Genomic DNA, 16,173 nt, shown 5'->3' on the forward strand with positions numbered 1-16,173 from the left:
ACTGAACTACACCGGGCAATCAATGGGATTCCAGTGGAAAGGGAGGTACAGGAAAGAAACACAGGCACATGTGCTTGGGTGGCTGGGTGGACGTGTGGCCAGTGACAAAGATGTGGAGGAGTGACGCCATCGGGTCGTGGGCCAGTTATATGTGTGGTGTCCACACAGAGACACACACTGCACAATCAGATACAGTGGTCCGGCCCTCAGCTCCAAGAACAGAGTATGAAACATGAATTTGGGAGGCAATGCATACACTTAATATGTGAAACCTCAACTATACAATGTCTCACAAAAAAAGCAAAGGTCAAAATAAAGAGAACCAAAGTCCGTGCTCCAGGAAGATGTACCCAGACAAAGAAGGAAAACACAGTGGTGCCACTAACACTAACTACATTATTTCATTAAACCCTCGATTACAGGCTGATTTGTGTTTCTGCAACATCTCTATGTTAAAGACCCAACTCCATACTTCAGAATGTGACTGTATGTGAAGGCAGGGTCTTTAAAGAGGTTCTTAAAGTCAAATGAAGTCATTAGGGTAGGTTCTAATTCAATATGACTGGTGCCCTTATGGGAGAGCAGGACATACACATGGACAGAGGGAAGACCAAGTGAGGACACAGGGAGAAGACGGCCGCCCACAAGCCAAGGAGATAGGCTTCAGAAGAAACCAACCCTGCCAACATCTTGATCTCAGGCTCTGGAACTGTGATAAAATAAATTTCTGTTGTTGTTTAAGGTCTGTGATACTTTGTTATAATAGCCCTGGGAAACTAATACGCCCTCACAACGCATTCGTCTTACAGATGGAGAAACGGAGGCTCAGAGACATTGGCTGACATGCTAGTTACAGATAGAACTTAGATTTAAATCCATGCTGAATAAGACCAAACCTGCCTGTCTCCCTCACTGGCTAATGGCATAGGTGAAGACTGAAAAATGGGTTTCAGAGGAGAGAGAGAAAACAGACAGAGTCCCCAAGCCCAGGCAGGATGGAGAGTGAGGAGGGTGTGAGCAGGGTCAACTGGAAATGAGAGATGAAGCGGAATGAGCCCTGAAAACAGGCGAAGGCTTCAACGCTGGCAGGCACAGAGAGTGCGTTTTGGGCAGGGGAAGTCAGATTACTATGGAGGAAGATCAAAGGAAAGTTAAGCTGACCTAGAAAACAGACTCTAAATAAAGACCACTCACTTCTGAATTAAAAGCAATGCTTGACAGAAATTTGGGTGAGAGCTAATGGTAAAAACTAGAAACATGCCAAGACCTCCTTTTGTCTTCCTTTAATAATCCTGCTGGCTTTTTTCTCTGATAAAAGGAGTCAAGGGTAAGAAAAGGGAAGATTACATGTTGACAGAGTCTTTGACTTTTTCACTCACTAGTTGCTTAGGTTCTTATTGTTCACCTATGTGAAAATGATACTTTATTAAACTCCAGAGAATAGCAGACTAAGAATTTTAAAGCAAGGGAGAAAAAAAACTCAAGGACTAACTGAACCATGTGTGCCAAGAAGCTGGGCGAGCTCTCTATGAGACCAGGCTCCTGGCTGGCGAGACTCGGGACAGACTGAGAGGAGCAAGTCTCGTGGACGTCTGTGTCAAAAGGGAGCACAGAAAAGAAGCATTAAAGCCAGTCCTAGCTGTGCTTCCTTCTCCCTCCCTTCTGGAAACTTCTAAGTCCCGAACGGCCCTTGACAAGTCATCCGATTTCCTGTGGTGTTAAGAAGCTGCTGGAAAACCAGAACACCACATTTTACCTACAGAATAGAAGCTTTTCCACATTCTCTGCTTTGTCATCAACGTTCTCAGGCCTTGTGGTGCTGCAGAGTTGTCTCTGGATTTATAATAAATAGAAGAGCTAGGAGTTTTGAAACATCTGGCTATATACAAAAACAAACTGTGTATATGCTCAGTGGGTTTTTGCTAGCCTACGTCCACTGAGCAATCGGCCATCTCTACGGCAACCTGGCAAGGAAGAAACAAGGGCTCTTCATCATCACCCCTAACACCTCAGTCCTCTCCTGACTTCACCACAGTTTGTGGTGCCACCCTCTTACCAGTTACTTAGCTTGAACTTCTAAGTAATTTGGGATTCAGCCCTTTCCTTCTATTGTTTGCTTCTAATCTTTGTCCACTTCATGATTCGACCTCTGTTTCTAAAGGATGCAAGTGGCTGCCCTTGGAAAACGGAGGCTGCTCCTTTCCACAATGATTCTCTCGAAGGCAGGAGCAGCAGGGGGTATCAGAGTCTGGCAGCAAAGCGATACATGTGATTTGAAAAAAGCTCTCCAAGTAATAATACTAATAGGACGCCTGGGCTGCAGGAAGAGGCTCCTTCTGAGCATCACAGCCAGTGACTACACTGACACCACCCCCAGTGATGCCGGCTCTGTAAGAGCCTCCCGGTCTGCCCTCTCTTCTGGCCTCTCCAGCCCTTCCTTTGCAGTTCCTCCCGGGCTGCCTTCCTGAAACACGGGTCTCATTTTCCTGTCAACGGCTCCCTGTTTCTGACACAGTTCACACTCCTTAGCAAGTCAAGGTCCTTTCAGGGTAATCTGCTTTTCCATTTTTACTTCCCTTTCCTCCCCTGACTACCCCAAGCTCGAGGCACTTGTGGAACGAACCCAACCCGACTGTCCTACCACCAGAGCTTTACTCTCAGACTGCCTCCTCCACCACAAATGGCTCTTCTTTCGTCTCCTCCCACTGCCAACCTGCTCGCCCCTCCTGGCCCAGGCCTTTCCTTGTGAGGCCTGCTCCTTCATCCCGGGCTGAACTTAACCTCCCCCTCCTGCACGCTAGCGCAGCGCCCGAACTTCTGCTCCAGCAGTGAGCGCGCGCTGTCACGCAGCACAGCTTACCTGCAAGTACCTCTCTCCCCTAGAAGACTGGAAGCTCCCAGAGAGGAGTAACTATGCTGTCTTTAAAATATCCCACAGGGCCTAGGGCAGTTTCTTATAAACAGAAGATGGTTGAATTCATTTTCCCACTTACTCGCTTATTCAGTAAGTATCTGCAGAGCAATTACTGCATGCCAAGCATCAGCATTTATAAAACTATCACATTCCCACAATACACCAGGGCAGCAAGATTCTTTCCATGCCCGGAACCGAGGGGAACCTCACACAATCCTACGATGTAACATTCTCCCTCCTCCCGTTTTTACCTCACTTTACTCGGGAAAGCTGAAGCCCTGGCCCCGCACGCCAGGAAGGGCAGACCGGATTCACCCCAAGTCCACCCAAGCCCAGGGATGTTTTGCTTTTCTCACAGGAGCCAGAATCCGAAGGATGAGTTTCTCCCACAAACTGGTCTGATAACTTGTACCACTCCCATGTCTCGGCTCAGTTTCCGCCTCATCTGTTTCACCTTCTGTGCCTACATGGGGAAGCTCATCTCTGGCCGACTGCGATCACTTGAATGAGTGTCCAACCACAGAATACGTGCCCAAAAGACTTCTGGATAGAAACAGACTCCAAACTATCCACGTGTGTGACCAGACACCCTCTCCGAAGTAAGAGATGGGACCATGAACACTGATCAAGATGATTTTGAGTATTTTGGGGTGTCACATGACACAAAGGCAACATCCTCATGTGTGGACGAATACAAAATGAATCACCAGGTTGAGCGTGTGCTCTGTGGAGGGACAGGGGCTGGCGACAAGGAGTGACCGAGGAGTTATTTGATAAAAGCCCTCCTCAGCCTGCTCAGTATCAGGTGTCGCTGTCCCAGTGTACACCTCCCTGCCCGCGGGCCCGGGAACCGCATGGCCCTGTGTCCCTCCCAGTCACATGTGACCCCACACCCTCCCTTGCCCTGTGGCCTCCCAGGCTTTGGTGGCAGACACAAGTGAGACTTTCACGGCTACCTGTCCACACGGTAAATCTATCCCTGGCACCTTTTCCTAACCTGAGAGGATACAGATAAGGCCCCCAACCCAAGTGAAAACTATTCAAAAGTGATTTTAATCTGAGAAAATAAGTAAATTATGGGTTTTGTGTGTACTTTAAGCCATGTGGAGTCTGTCATTTCCAGGCAGCTGCTTAAGAAGAAACAAAGGGACTTTGTACAGAGACATTCCCTAGTCCTGGGGTCCTTTTACATCTCTAGAAGAAAAATGATGAGAAAATCCACATTTAAGAAGGCATACACATTTCTTAAGAAACTGTAAAACCGTTCCCACAAATTTCGCAAAACTCTGAAAACCAAAGATAATACACTTCCTTTTCAGTTACCAAGCTCAGCATTAAAACATAAACACAAGGGATCAGGGATTTACTCTCCAGATGTTTTATTGTGGTTTGGGATAGAGTCAACACTGTCTTACTCTAGGGGGAAATAAAAAGATATCCAATTAAAAGTTTACAATTGAATTACCTTAGAAGAGACGCTTTCTCTACCTACTGCCATGAACATGGAGTATTTGTTAAATGTAGTTATTCGTGCCCACGTTTAAAAAGTTGCTCAATTATCCCAATTTATGGCAACAATAATATTAAGTTTCCATTTAGGGAAACTCGCAACAGACATGTGTTTTGAAATGGGCTAATTCCACAGTGTTCTCATGAGCCATTTGTGGGAAACTTAGGGATTTCTTACCTTGAAAGTCATTATGAGATGAGTAAAATGGAATTCTGCTTCCAAATCCAGTTGGATAGTTACATTTTCCATGCCTATAGATTTTTTAAAAAAATAAAAAAAGTAAACAGTAAGGTAAACAGGAACATCTGTGAATAGCTGAGCCTGTTTTTTAAAATTATCTTTATCCTCCTCATAGAAATCGTCTTTGCATTCTACCTTAAGCTGAGGATAATAATAATCCTTTGTACTCATGTAGCTGGTAAAGCATAAGTCAGAATGAGTCCTCAGCTTTCCACGAATCATCCTGGAGTTCAACATATTGAATCTGCTCACTGGAACAAGACATCTGGCAGAATGTCTCTAGTTGCTGTCAAGAAAGACATCTTTTGCCTAAGAAGAAGTGAAACATCTTTCCAACCCTCTAAGCCCAGAGACTCTCCAAGGAGCAAGGGGAGAGGCACTTCCTGTGCACAGGAGGGGGTCAGCTTGCAATCTGATGCACAGGGATGTAATCCTCCTCCAGTAGAAACACAAATATTCCTTTTTTCTCTATGTGGCAGCAAAGAAAATAAATAAGAGTCTACCACATATGTTAGTTATACTCCAACTCAGAAAATCCTATCCCTGGTGGGGAAACTTCTGGATGCATTTCCACAATTGAAAAACAATGCCAAAGACACAAAGAGTCAGTCAAATAAACAAACTGGCCCAGAACAAATACTAACATCTTCCCTTTCAGGGGAAAGCCTGAACAAACAAATGAGCCTTTGCACCATGCCCTGGGGGTCAATCAGTCCCACTTTAACACGCTAAAAGGGCCACTGGAATTCCAGAGATAGAAAGCACCTCCTCCCCAATCCCTAGAGGGCTCAAAGCTGCCTGTTTGGTAAAGACTTTTCCATGTTTCTTGTGTTTGCAAGAGCTTCTGGGGTCCATCTTCCAGAGCAAAAGAAGTCTCAAATGCAGGAAGACAGGAATGTGTCAGAATGAATCATGTCACAGACTGGTGTATTTTCAGGAAATCAGTAGGACCTTTTGAAATAAACTCTCCTGCTGGAAAACTGCCCAGTCAATTGGGGGGAAAAAGTGGTCACTGGAACGGATATGAGTTAGTTGGAATGTTAAAGAAAAACATTATAATCATACTAACTAACCTTATCTAACTTATTAAAAAGAACCATATTACAAAATGACTCTGGACATTTATTTCTGAGGTAAATGTTAGCTAGGCAACTATACGTCTCTCCTCTTCCAGGCTTTTAAAAATCTACAATATTTGTTCAAAATTAAGTGATAACAAAATAATGTAAAGTACAAAGCAAAACTAGTGCCACTCCTGCAACAGAAGAACATATGCTGCAAAGTGTGCACCAAAAGCACATTCCATTTACATTTATAGCCTGATAAAGTACTACGGGTTTTTTTGGTTTTTTTAATGGGAAGAAAAATCTATGGAGAAAAGAAACAAGGTTATTCTTCTATAGTATATTCAATTTTTGTCAGACATTATCATGAAGGGTAAGTTAAAAGTAGCTGTACACCCCATAATATGCCGAAATAAAAAAAAAAAGTAGCTGTACATTCCAGCTACTTTTCTCTGCCTGAACACTGATAATTTAACACCGCCCTGTATTAACACAACTTGCACAAAACACACAGAGAATAGATAAAATCACATTCATAAAGAAAGTCTTTAATTGTGAACTATCAGACAAACAGACGATAGGGTTATAGTAACAATCAGTCAGACTTTCTAAAGACTAAGTTCCATCAGTCTAATCTCATCTAATCTCTTGTGACAGAGTGACAGAGAACTCAAGCCCCTCTATTTCAAAAATCTCTTCTTTCTGGCATTCAGACTCTTTTGTCCCACAGATTCAAAGTTGTAGAAATTGATTAGGTCTTGACATAACTAAAAGAAACCTTCCTTTAGAACTATAGCACGTGAAAAAATGGTTTCACTGTCAACTAAAATGGGGACCGTTGATCCTAATGTTGAGGCATCCTTCTGTCTTTCCATCCCACTGGAAGAACACGGGCAATCAGGAAATGTTCCTAGTTCTTGCTCATTATAGGCTCTATGCTGTTTCACAAGTCCTCTGACATACAGCACAGATGGACAGAAACTTCTCTGAACTGTCAACCAATATATTCCCCTACAAGAATTAACATGGCTCTAGGTGATACATGCTTTTTCAGGACCCATCTATCTCAATCAAGTTTGTAACCAATGGATTCCCAAGGCCAACCAATGAACAACCAATCCTCCCTAGAAACCAAGGGTCTTCTAGGAAACATTTGCAATTTAATAGTCAATGACAAGGAAGTCTGTTAAAGGAGCTTCTCTTTACAGAATGGTAAATGACTGCAAGCATCCAAAGGCTCCCTAGGTATAGGGCTAGAAAAAAGAGATTGAGTAGTGTTCAAGGCTCCTTATGGCCAGGCTGAGATTCACTTCTTTGAGGGCCCTTTCTCACAAATTTGTTTTAAAAAGATCTAATGATACATTGTCAATTAACACACTCTCTCACCACCTTTATTCTCCAAATTTCAGCATTCAAGTTTGAAACAAATATGAAATTCATTTAGGCTTAGTGTCACAGTAATATCATATTTGATGACTGTATTAAACCAAAACCCAAATGGCACAGAAAAAGGGATGAATTCACACAAACACTAGGGGAACTGTTTGACCTGGTATCACATCCATGATGACAAAGTTTTTGAAAAATCACATTGTGGTGCTTATTCAGTACTATTATGATCATGAGATTTTCTGTAGATGGAAGGAAGGTGCTAGGGGCTGTGATTCTGCCCTTGCCTTTGGAGTTGATGAAAATGAAAGACGTTATGTTTCATGGAAGAATAAGGGCCTAAGATAGTACAGGTCTTCCCACACCCTCCCAGATTGCCCCCAGCATCTACATTCTCCCCATAGGCCTTCTTGGAATGAGGACCATGAAACAGTGCTTTGGTCTAGCATGAAAGACTGCTTTCTTACAGGAAGCGCATGCTTCAGGATCAGATTTTACCAGGAGAAGTTAGTGCTCCAGGCAGTATATCTGTCAGGGGCCATAATTACAGTACAGAGAAGCCAATAATAATTACAAACACCCGGGAGTCTGTAAACCCCATCCAGGTTACCAATCACACTCTGTGAAACTTGTCCCCATACCAACCACATACCATTTTCAGATTGCCACCAAATCTTAAGGCGGTTTGGAGCAAATGTAGTAACCACATTTTCAATGAGATGGCTGTCAGGATTGAGGGTCTCATGATAAGGATCTTGGGAATTACATATGAAGCATTTTTTGTCCTCCTGAAAACAAAGTTAGTTTCATGAGTCTTGAAAGCAATTTCATTAAAAAAAATTTTTGTTTAAATTTAAAAACCCATCAAACCCACAATACAAAAATCAAACTTACTAGTGTCAAGAAAAATAAATGTGTGAAAATTACTTAAATGACTTATATTACTCTTTCACTTTAAACTTACTGAATCTAAAATACTCCTGAAAATAATTTGCTCCTTTCTTGCAAATGCAAGGTCAAAAGTAAAAGAGGGCACTGTTTCCACAAGCTATTAATTTAATCAAAATCAAATTTCTAGGCTTAAACCTTCACCTCAATAAATAGCTAGAGAAGCTTACTCTAAAGTAAAATGCAGAAGAGGTATTAGAGAATTTTTGCTGACATAAAGCAAACTGAAAATGAAAGAAAAAAAATTAATTCTTTTGGCTTGAGTTACCAAAACCTAAATAAGGCAGAAACCAAGTATTAGGCAGAAGTATTTAGAGAAGCTTTGGGAACTACAAAATAAGATTTCTTGGTTTCTACTCTGCCCAATCAGTGACTCAGTGGTGGTGGCATGTAGGCCAACCTGCAAATTGCTCAGTTATTTCTGAGGAGTGGGTTACCAGGCTGTCCTGCCATGCCAGGACCGCTATAATATGGGGCCAATTCAAAGAACCCCAAGATGCATATGAACTAGAATGAAGACTATAGGTTTTAGAGTAGCTTGGAATTTATCACATTTTCTTTCTTCTAAAAAGGGAGTCACAGCCACCGGGCTGCTGGGTTAGGAGAGTTCTCTACATTCTGTGCACTCCATCATGGCAAATCATCAGCCACACAGCTTAGCGTTTCCCTTTTCCACATGAAGCTTTGCTCTACACCAACATTTTTTTGCAATGCAGATTATCCTTAAGTCTGAAAATGATGCTAAGACTGGAATATATAGAAACCCACATATACCTTCCAAACAGCACTTGATCAAGGGTAATATTCTTATAAGCACAAAATCAACTGATTATACTTTTACATTTGTATGTTAGTTATTACCTTCTTCCCAAAAGGATTTAGAGACTGGCAAGATGTACTAACTAAACTATAGAGACCGAAAGTTAAGGATGCACTGGGACCCTGGGTAAAATTAGCCTCCTGCCTCCATTTTTATACCCGCTAAATATTTGAGAAAAGTGTGTGCCTAGTCCTTTTCTTTGGGCGCTGATATCTGTGAAAGGCAAGCCACAATTTCGTGCTTAATCGTATAAACCAGAGAGTGTGGTTCCAGTTGCTTTTAAGTAGTCCCATTCTCATTTTGGTCAAAGCTGATTTCAGAATCTGGTGATTCATTTACAGGATGTGCTGGCCTCTCAAGTAAATGTCAGCACAACAGTTTAGGTAAAATTTAAATGCTAATATTAGAAAATATAATATAGACTGCCTCATTAACTTGCAGTCAAGGAAACTAGGACTGGAGAACAATCACCAGAACTTAAAAAAAAAAAAGTTTAATTATAGTCTCGCCTCTAATCAGGAGGAAGCAGTCTAGACATCTCTGTATAAACCTGGAAACACATGAGTGGAATCCACTTTACCACATTCCTTCGGTTTAATTTATCAGGTCTCCAGAATCGACTTTCTGCTTTGTGAAAGGGACTCCATTCTAAGGCATCTGCTGTGCAAATCACACAGCACTCTGTCCTTCAGAAGGGCAGTTACACAGGTGGGTGGACGGCCCAAGTGCCAAGCAATTAGCATGGAACTTGCCCTGCATGCGAAACTGACACTTTCTGCTTTTGCTGGAGACCAGAGAGAGCGGCCTCCTTTTTAAAAAAATCAAGGAAGAGGATTCTGATTCTGCATAGTTACGTTTTGTGCCTTCTTTTAAAATTAGTTTTGGCTTTGTATAAATATGACCTCTGAAATCTAAAATCGGGGTCCACTTTTAGAAACAGGTAATATGCTGGAAAGTTCCTTTTGGTCCTCCGCTATCAGGGTACCATGGCAACCAGGTCATTTTGAAAAAGAAAGCATCTGATCCTGATGTCTAATGGAGGCAGATGGGAACAGCACCAAGTGAGGAGAGAAAAACGGGTTCGTTCTGTGATTGGAATCACCTTCTTTACGGGCATCTGTCAGTGCTAGAATACTCTTTACCAAAGTGAAAGATGTGGGAAAAACCCAAGGTCACTGTTCAGTACATAAAGAAGATAAATCACCTTAAATATACATTTTCAAACAGGAAAGATTTTTATAAATCAGAACTTTTGGAGGTCCTAAGTCAAGGCAGGGGCCAGGTCTGCCCGCAGCCCTGCCTTTCCACGCTGACCGTGCCGGCGGAGGTGGCTGCAGGAAGTGTTTGGCGGCGGATGCAACTGTGCAAACTAGATGGGGCGAAAGGGTGAGCTATCAGCCTAATCCCGGGACTCCCCGGCTGGCTGTGCTTCCTATCTGGATTGCTGGCAGGATGCGCAGTCCCCTGGGCCTCCCCCTAGGTCTGGACTGGAGGAGGCGCTAGCAGAGCCTGAACCCAGCTCTCCGCGCTCACCTGTAGGTGGCTGACGATACAGTAGGGCTCGGGCTTGTGCAGCCCGCACGTCGAGGTCACCGAAAGCCTCTGCGCTCGGCCGATGAGAAGGTCGCCGGTGGCGGGGTAGCAGCTGCCTTCGGCGCAGCCGTAGCTGAACTCCGGTTCTTGAGCGCGCACTCGGGCTCCGCACAGGGCTGCGGGAAGGGCAGGTGACAGGGTATGGGGGGAGGGAGGGCACGCACGGGCAGGGAGTGGGGCCCGAGCAAAAGGAACAAGCAGGGACAGAAGAACGCAGAATGCACAGAAAGACACAATGGAGAGGTAAGCCAAGGAGAAGCCAGGAGAGCAGAAACGCAGAAAAGAGAAGGACGTGGAGAGTCCCAGATACGTCATCAGGTTTGTTCAGCAGGCGAGAGCATCCCTCCCGGGGAACCCACCAATTGTCGCGCCCACTCTGATCTGCCCGGGCTCCCCCCACAAAAGGTGGCTGTGCAGACCGGCCACTTCGACGGGCCCGGAGCCGGGCGCAGGGAGGCCGGCCCCCAAACGCCGCACACCCACGCGCGTGTGAACCCGCGTGCACGCGGCAGCCCGCGCATCCTCGGTGTGAGAGTGCGAGTGTGCGCGTGGAAATCTGTGTGCGCGCGCGGCGAACGCCGCTTCCCCGAGCGAGGGGCCAGTGGACAGTCTCTGCGGCTCTAGAGTGGCTTCGAGGCTTCGCCATTCCAGGGAAGCGCTGGGTCCAGCTGTTTCTGGTGCCATCCGGAGACAAACAGCGGTGGTTAATTAAAGCCACATGTTTCCAATCTGTTCCCAGGACGAAGCCTGCGCTCGGCTCGGGCACTTTCCTGGGCAATATGTTCTTAGGGAGCCCTCCACGGCTAGCGCCGCCACCCCAGGGAGTCTGCCCTGCGCTATGGGGGAACCCAGGGTGAACGAGCCGAGGGTGCAAAGCTCCGAGCGGCAGCCGCGGGACCAGCAGGAGCCAGATCTCCGGGCGCAGAGCCCTGGGGCTGCGGGTCCGCGGCGCCCCGCGTGCGCCGTCTCCAGCCACCGCCGAGGCAAGGGCGGTGGCGTTAATCCCAGGGCCGTCATTTCCAACCAGTCCCTCTCCCGATCCCCCAGACTCCCTGGAAGGAAGGGCCAGCGGCTTTGGGGTTTTCATCCCCCATGCCCCAGTCCACCCTCCCTCCCCCCACCGTTTCCTCGGAATTACCTAAGAAACTGAAAGCGAACACCTGGAGCAGCCCCATGGCCGGTCCCTGCAGCCAAGGGGACGCAGCAGAGGAAGGGGAGAGGACGCCCGCCGAGCCGCCTGCCCTTTCTTCCCGTCTTCCTTTCTAGAGAGGTGGAAAGAAGAAAGGCAAATGTTCAGAGAGAGGAGAGGGGCCCTTTCATTTCCTGCCGCTCCCACGGAAGCGGGGGATGGGCTGGGGAGAGGAAAAAATCGCGCAGCCACTTTGTTCCCTCACCCGGCTAGGCGAGCGCTCTCCGCGCTCCTGGCAGCCCCCGAGCCCAAAGAAGGGAATTAGAAAGTTTAGCCTTGGGAGGAACCGAGGGAGGCGCCTCTGCTCATGCGCACTCGGGGCGCGGGGGCCGAGGGGGCGGGCGGCCGCAACTTGGCGGGGAGGGGGTGAGGTCCGGGTCCCACCCCCAGGGGCGCCTCTTTTGTTTTAAGGCCGCGTCCGCGGTTTCTGCCGGGGCTGGGCTCCTCCAGGTGCCGGGCGGGACGGCGGGTCGGCCACCGGGTGCGCGTCCCGACGGCGGCGCGCGGGGCGGGATGTGCCGGGGCTGGTCTCCCAGGTAGGCGCTCACTTCGGCTAGCCAGGGGGGCCGGCCGGGACCTCCCGTGGACTCGGGCATTTACATTCGTGAGCAGTGAGTCACCGAAAGGTGCTCCAGGCTACAAACTCTCGCTCCGAGCGCTCGAGGAAGGCGGGTTAACCCTTTGGAAAGAGGGTCGACCTGTCGAGTTTGTTCTTCAGAAAGTGAACCCCGCCTCCCGGCCCGCAGGATCAAGGAGGCTGGGATGAGCGCGACACGTGCAACGCCTTCCCGCCAAGGAGGGAAACTGCTGGCCACTGCGCATTCTTTGCTCACACATTTATTCAGGACCTACGTATAGTCCCTGCTACCCAGGTGGCCTCGGCATTGAATTAGCCATCTAGTTGTTTTTTTAAAAAATCTACTTCCTACCTGAATCCAGACGATGGCTTTAATTCGGGTAATTTCTCGAATGACACTATTGTGAGTGACTCCCTTTTCCACCTTCACCGTGGAAGGTGGAGCCACCAAGCTGGAGCTCTCTCATGAGCGCGCTTCTCCACAGGACACAAGTGGGGAGAAGGCCTCGAACCAGAGTCTGTAACAGCACAGCGTGTGACCTGGCCAGTTAAACGGGTTCGCCATCTTCTGGGGCTTGGAAGAGGTTGATGACCGGATCCCACCACCCTTTCTGTGAATTAGCCCAACTCTGCTGCACTTAGCAATGGATGGAGGCCAAGCCTGAGTTTTCTTTAGTTGTGCTCTGGGCGAATGAAGGAAGCATAGTTCGGTCAGTCAGGAGACTTTGCTTGTTTTCCAGCAAACTCAGGGAGAAGGGTGTAAGTGGCTAGCTGGTCAGTTTTTAACTTAGCTGCAATGAAGTAGGACCCAGGGACGTTTAATCATTAGACCACAGAGTAAGCTGCCCCACGAGTTTATAACCGTCCACCCATCTGAGGGAGGCAGGAGCCCCAGGTGTTGATGAGGCATTAATGATTCACCAAATCAGCACTTGCCCTGCTGCAGCCCGGGGAGATTTTGCCTCTCCGGAAACTTAGGGTCCTCGTGCTGGCTGGGCAGACCTGAGAGCCCCGAGGAAAGCCTGTGCTGCTGTGAGGGTCTAGTGTTGCAAGGGAGAGTCTTCAGAGCTTAATTAAAAGGAAAATATTAAAAGGCAAATCTCTTTTCTCCTTATTGAGCTTTTAATACCCTGGGCCAAAGTTTCATATTACAGGTTTTCATCCACACAAAGTGCAAGCGTCTTTCAGCCCTTGCTCTTTCTCGAGGCTGGCCTCTGCTCTCCCCGCAGCTGAGCCCTCCTTGCTGCTTGTGTCTCTGGTTGGTGTCATTCACCTTCGGCACTGTTGTAAAGCCGGCCTGCTCCCCTGCCCACCTCACTCTCAGCGGTAAATGGAACACTACTGAGAGAATTAGAGGGGTTGTTTTTGCCTCTGTGTGTGTGGCGGAGTGTGTGTATAACACTCACCTTCTGACCACTCCATGTGTGAGTTTATCTACCCCCATTCCAATCTTTCTCTTTTGTACTTTTGTACTCCTAGAAATGTCCCCTCCTCTCATCTACTATGACCAATGCCCTCACAAACTGCTAGATCTCCTCCCGTCTTAAGTAAAAACAAAACAAATCTTGCGTTTATCCTACACACCCCCTCTTTCTTCCTTTCCTCCCTTGACTTCTTAGTGCAGGTTCCTACAAGGATGGTTTGCACACCCATTCTCTGCTTTCTCCCAGTTTCTCCCTCACCCCATTGCACAATGGCTTCCATCTTCACTGTTGTTTTTGCTAATCGGCACTAACTGCCACATGCAAAGGACATTTTCTTCCTGTGATCTTATTTAAATCTCTTTGTGGCATAAGCATCAGATGGTCACACCGTCTTTGTGACTCCCTTCTCCTTGGCTTCTAGGAACACAATTCCAAGATTTTCCCACAGGACTTTGCCCCTCTTCCATGTCCCTTGCTCTTCTGATATCTTAACCATTGGTGTCTTCTTTTCCCTCTACACACTGTCACCCACTTGGTCTTGGTGCCCCTGCCCCAGTCTATATGTCTGGCTTGTACCTTGCTTGGAAGGTACAATTTACCTTCCAATTTACATCCAATTTCAGGCCATTGAATATCCTACTTTGATGACTTATGAAATTCATGTTTTGAAAAACTAAGTTCATCTCTCCACCCAACCCTCATAGAACAAAATATGTTCCTTCTTCTGTTTCCCATTTCAATTATTGGCGCCATGATCCAACCCTTAGCTCAAGAGAGAATCCTGGGAATAAGACTGGCTGCATGATTAGCAGGACACAAATGTAGAGCCCCTATATCAATAATGTGACGACAATGACATAGCATGCCCCAAATCTAGCATGGGACTCCTCGGGTGGGGTGGGTTGGGGTGAGGTGGCTGTGCAACTGCACAAGTCACATGCCCATGAAGCCAGCCCAGCCTGGGAATCATGGACAGTCACCTCCTCCCCTATCACCAGGTCCTGCCATTTCTACTTTCCTAGCAACTAGCCGTCATGTCCCCTTGCTCCAACCTCCTTGCCCTGTCCCGGTATTCAGCCTTTCCTTGTGTCTGGCTGAATGCCTGCAGCAGCCCCCTGGCTGGGCTTCCTACTTCCAGACTCTTTCCTCTCCAGTCTAAGCCTCTCAGAAGGATTTTTTAGAAACACAACTTTGATCATGTCATTCCCTTGTTTGAAAACTTTCAATGGCATCCCTCTGCTCTTTCCCCCTACATGACGCATTTTATACCTTCTCGACTTTCTCTCTGCTATGTGGGCCCTCCTTGACCTTGTCGATTTAGTGAGCTACAATGCATCTTTGAAGACTCTATTTAAACCTGACTTTTTTTTTTTAAAGTATGACAATTTTGCTTTAATTTATAGACATTACGATTTTCACAAAATGCAAAGGAATTTGATATGATTAGTTATAAAAGGAATTTTTCTTAGAAAAATTAACAATTAGACTCAGAATAAATCAGGTGATTTAAGGCTTCTTAGATCAACTCTGGAAAAATTTCTAATTGACTCTCATTTAAGGTTAAATCAGCATATCAACTATTAGGACAAACCTAGCATTCTTTCCAAAATGTAAATAAAACATTAAAACACCCTGGTTCACAATAAACATGACTTTCTATGTGAACCTTTCCTCCAGCACCTTGTAAAAGCCTGTTACAGCATATATGACATAATGCCGTAACTATTTATGTCCTTATCTCCCCCAATAAACAGACAAGTGTTGTGTAACATTCATTTTTGCATTAATATTGTTTAGTACAACGTGAGGCACATCGCAGGTGCTCAATAATGTTTCTTTGATGATAGTAAATAAAGACTAGTCTCCATGCTTTAAAAACATCATTAAGTCTTAAATGCCCACTTTCTTTCTACCTTAATGAATTTCTAGTCAAGGAGAAAAATACCACCACTTGACTTGAGTTTATTTTAGGAATACTTCTAAATTTCACTCATGAACAAATTCTTATTATATTTCATACAATTTCCTCTGATTTCTAAGAATATTGTGAGTTTAGGAGGAATGAATGTCTTTTGTCTGTAAGCCTGTCCAGGGCTGCACTCTGCCTGAGGACACAGACCTCTTGTCCTTACCTGGCACTACCTGTTTCAGCATAAGGCTGTCTTTCCTGGAGAATTCTGAAGCATTTTGAATGACAGATGGGATTGCAAATTGTTGGCTGTTCCATCTCAAAGAATGTGTGACAGTTGTCTTCCTAAGGCATTTATTATTTTCATTAAACAAAACAAGAACCATTTTCAAGGTCACCTTCACTTTCACACAGTTCTAGAATGCCGCTTATGGGTTTTGTTTTAAATCCTGATTGACAGTAAAATAACAAGGACATTACATTCTAGACTTTGATCTTTAGGTCCTGAAACTGTTTACATAACATTGTTCTTATGAAAAATGCTAGACTTTTGCTGTTTTGAAAATTAGATTTAAGTGTACCCTGTGAGATTCAGG

At 45.9% G+C, this 16,173-nt stretch overlaps 1 protein-coding gene across 1 annotated transcript in view; it reads right to left on the reverse strand.

Annotated features, from left to right (window-relative positions):
• LAMB1 (laminin subunit beta 1) overlaps positions 1-11,976 on the reverse strand; it is a 70,235-nt gene extending 58,259 nt beyond the window's left edge. The window contains exons 1-5 of the mRNA XM_012746023.3: positions 11,873-11,976; positions 11,617-11,740; positions 10,419-10,594; positions 7,770-7,905; positions 4,602-4,675 (exon numbers count right to left, since the gene is read on the reverse strand). Of these exons, the coding sequence (XP_012601477.2) occupies positions 4,602-4,675; positions 7,770-7,905; positions 10,419-10,594; positions 11,617-11,653 (423 nt within the window). The 5' untranslated portion in view covers positions 11,654-11,740; positions 11,873-11,976. The remainder of the gene's footprint in view (positions 1-4,601; positions 4,676-7,769; positions 7,906-10,418; positions 10,595-11,616; positions 11,741-11,872) is intronic.
• Between the last annotated feature and the right edge of the window lie 4,197 nt (positions 11,977-16,173).

This window comes from Microcebus murinus, chromosome 9, assembly GCF_040939455.1.
Source record: "Microcebus murinus isolate Inina chromosome 9, M.murinus_Inina_mat1.0, whole genome shotgun sequence".
Classification (NCBI taxonomy): Eukaryota; Metazoa; Chordata; class Mammalia; order Primates; family Cheirogaleidae; genus Microcebus; species Microcebus murinus.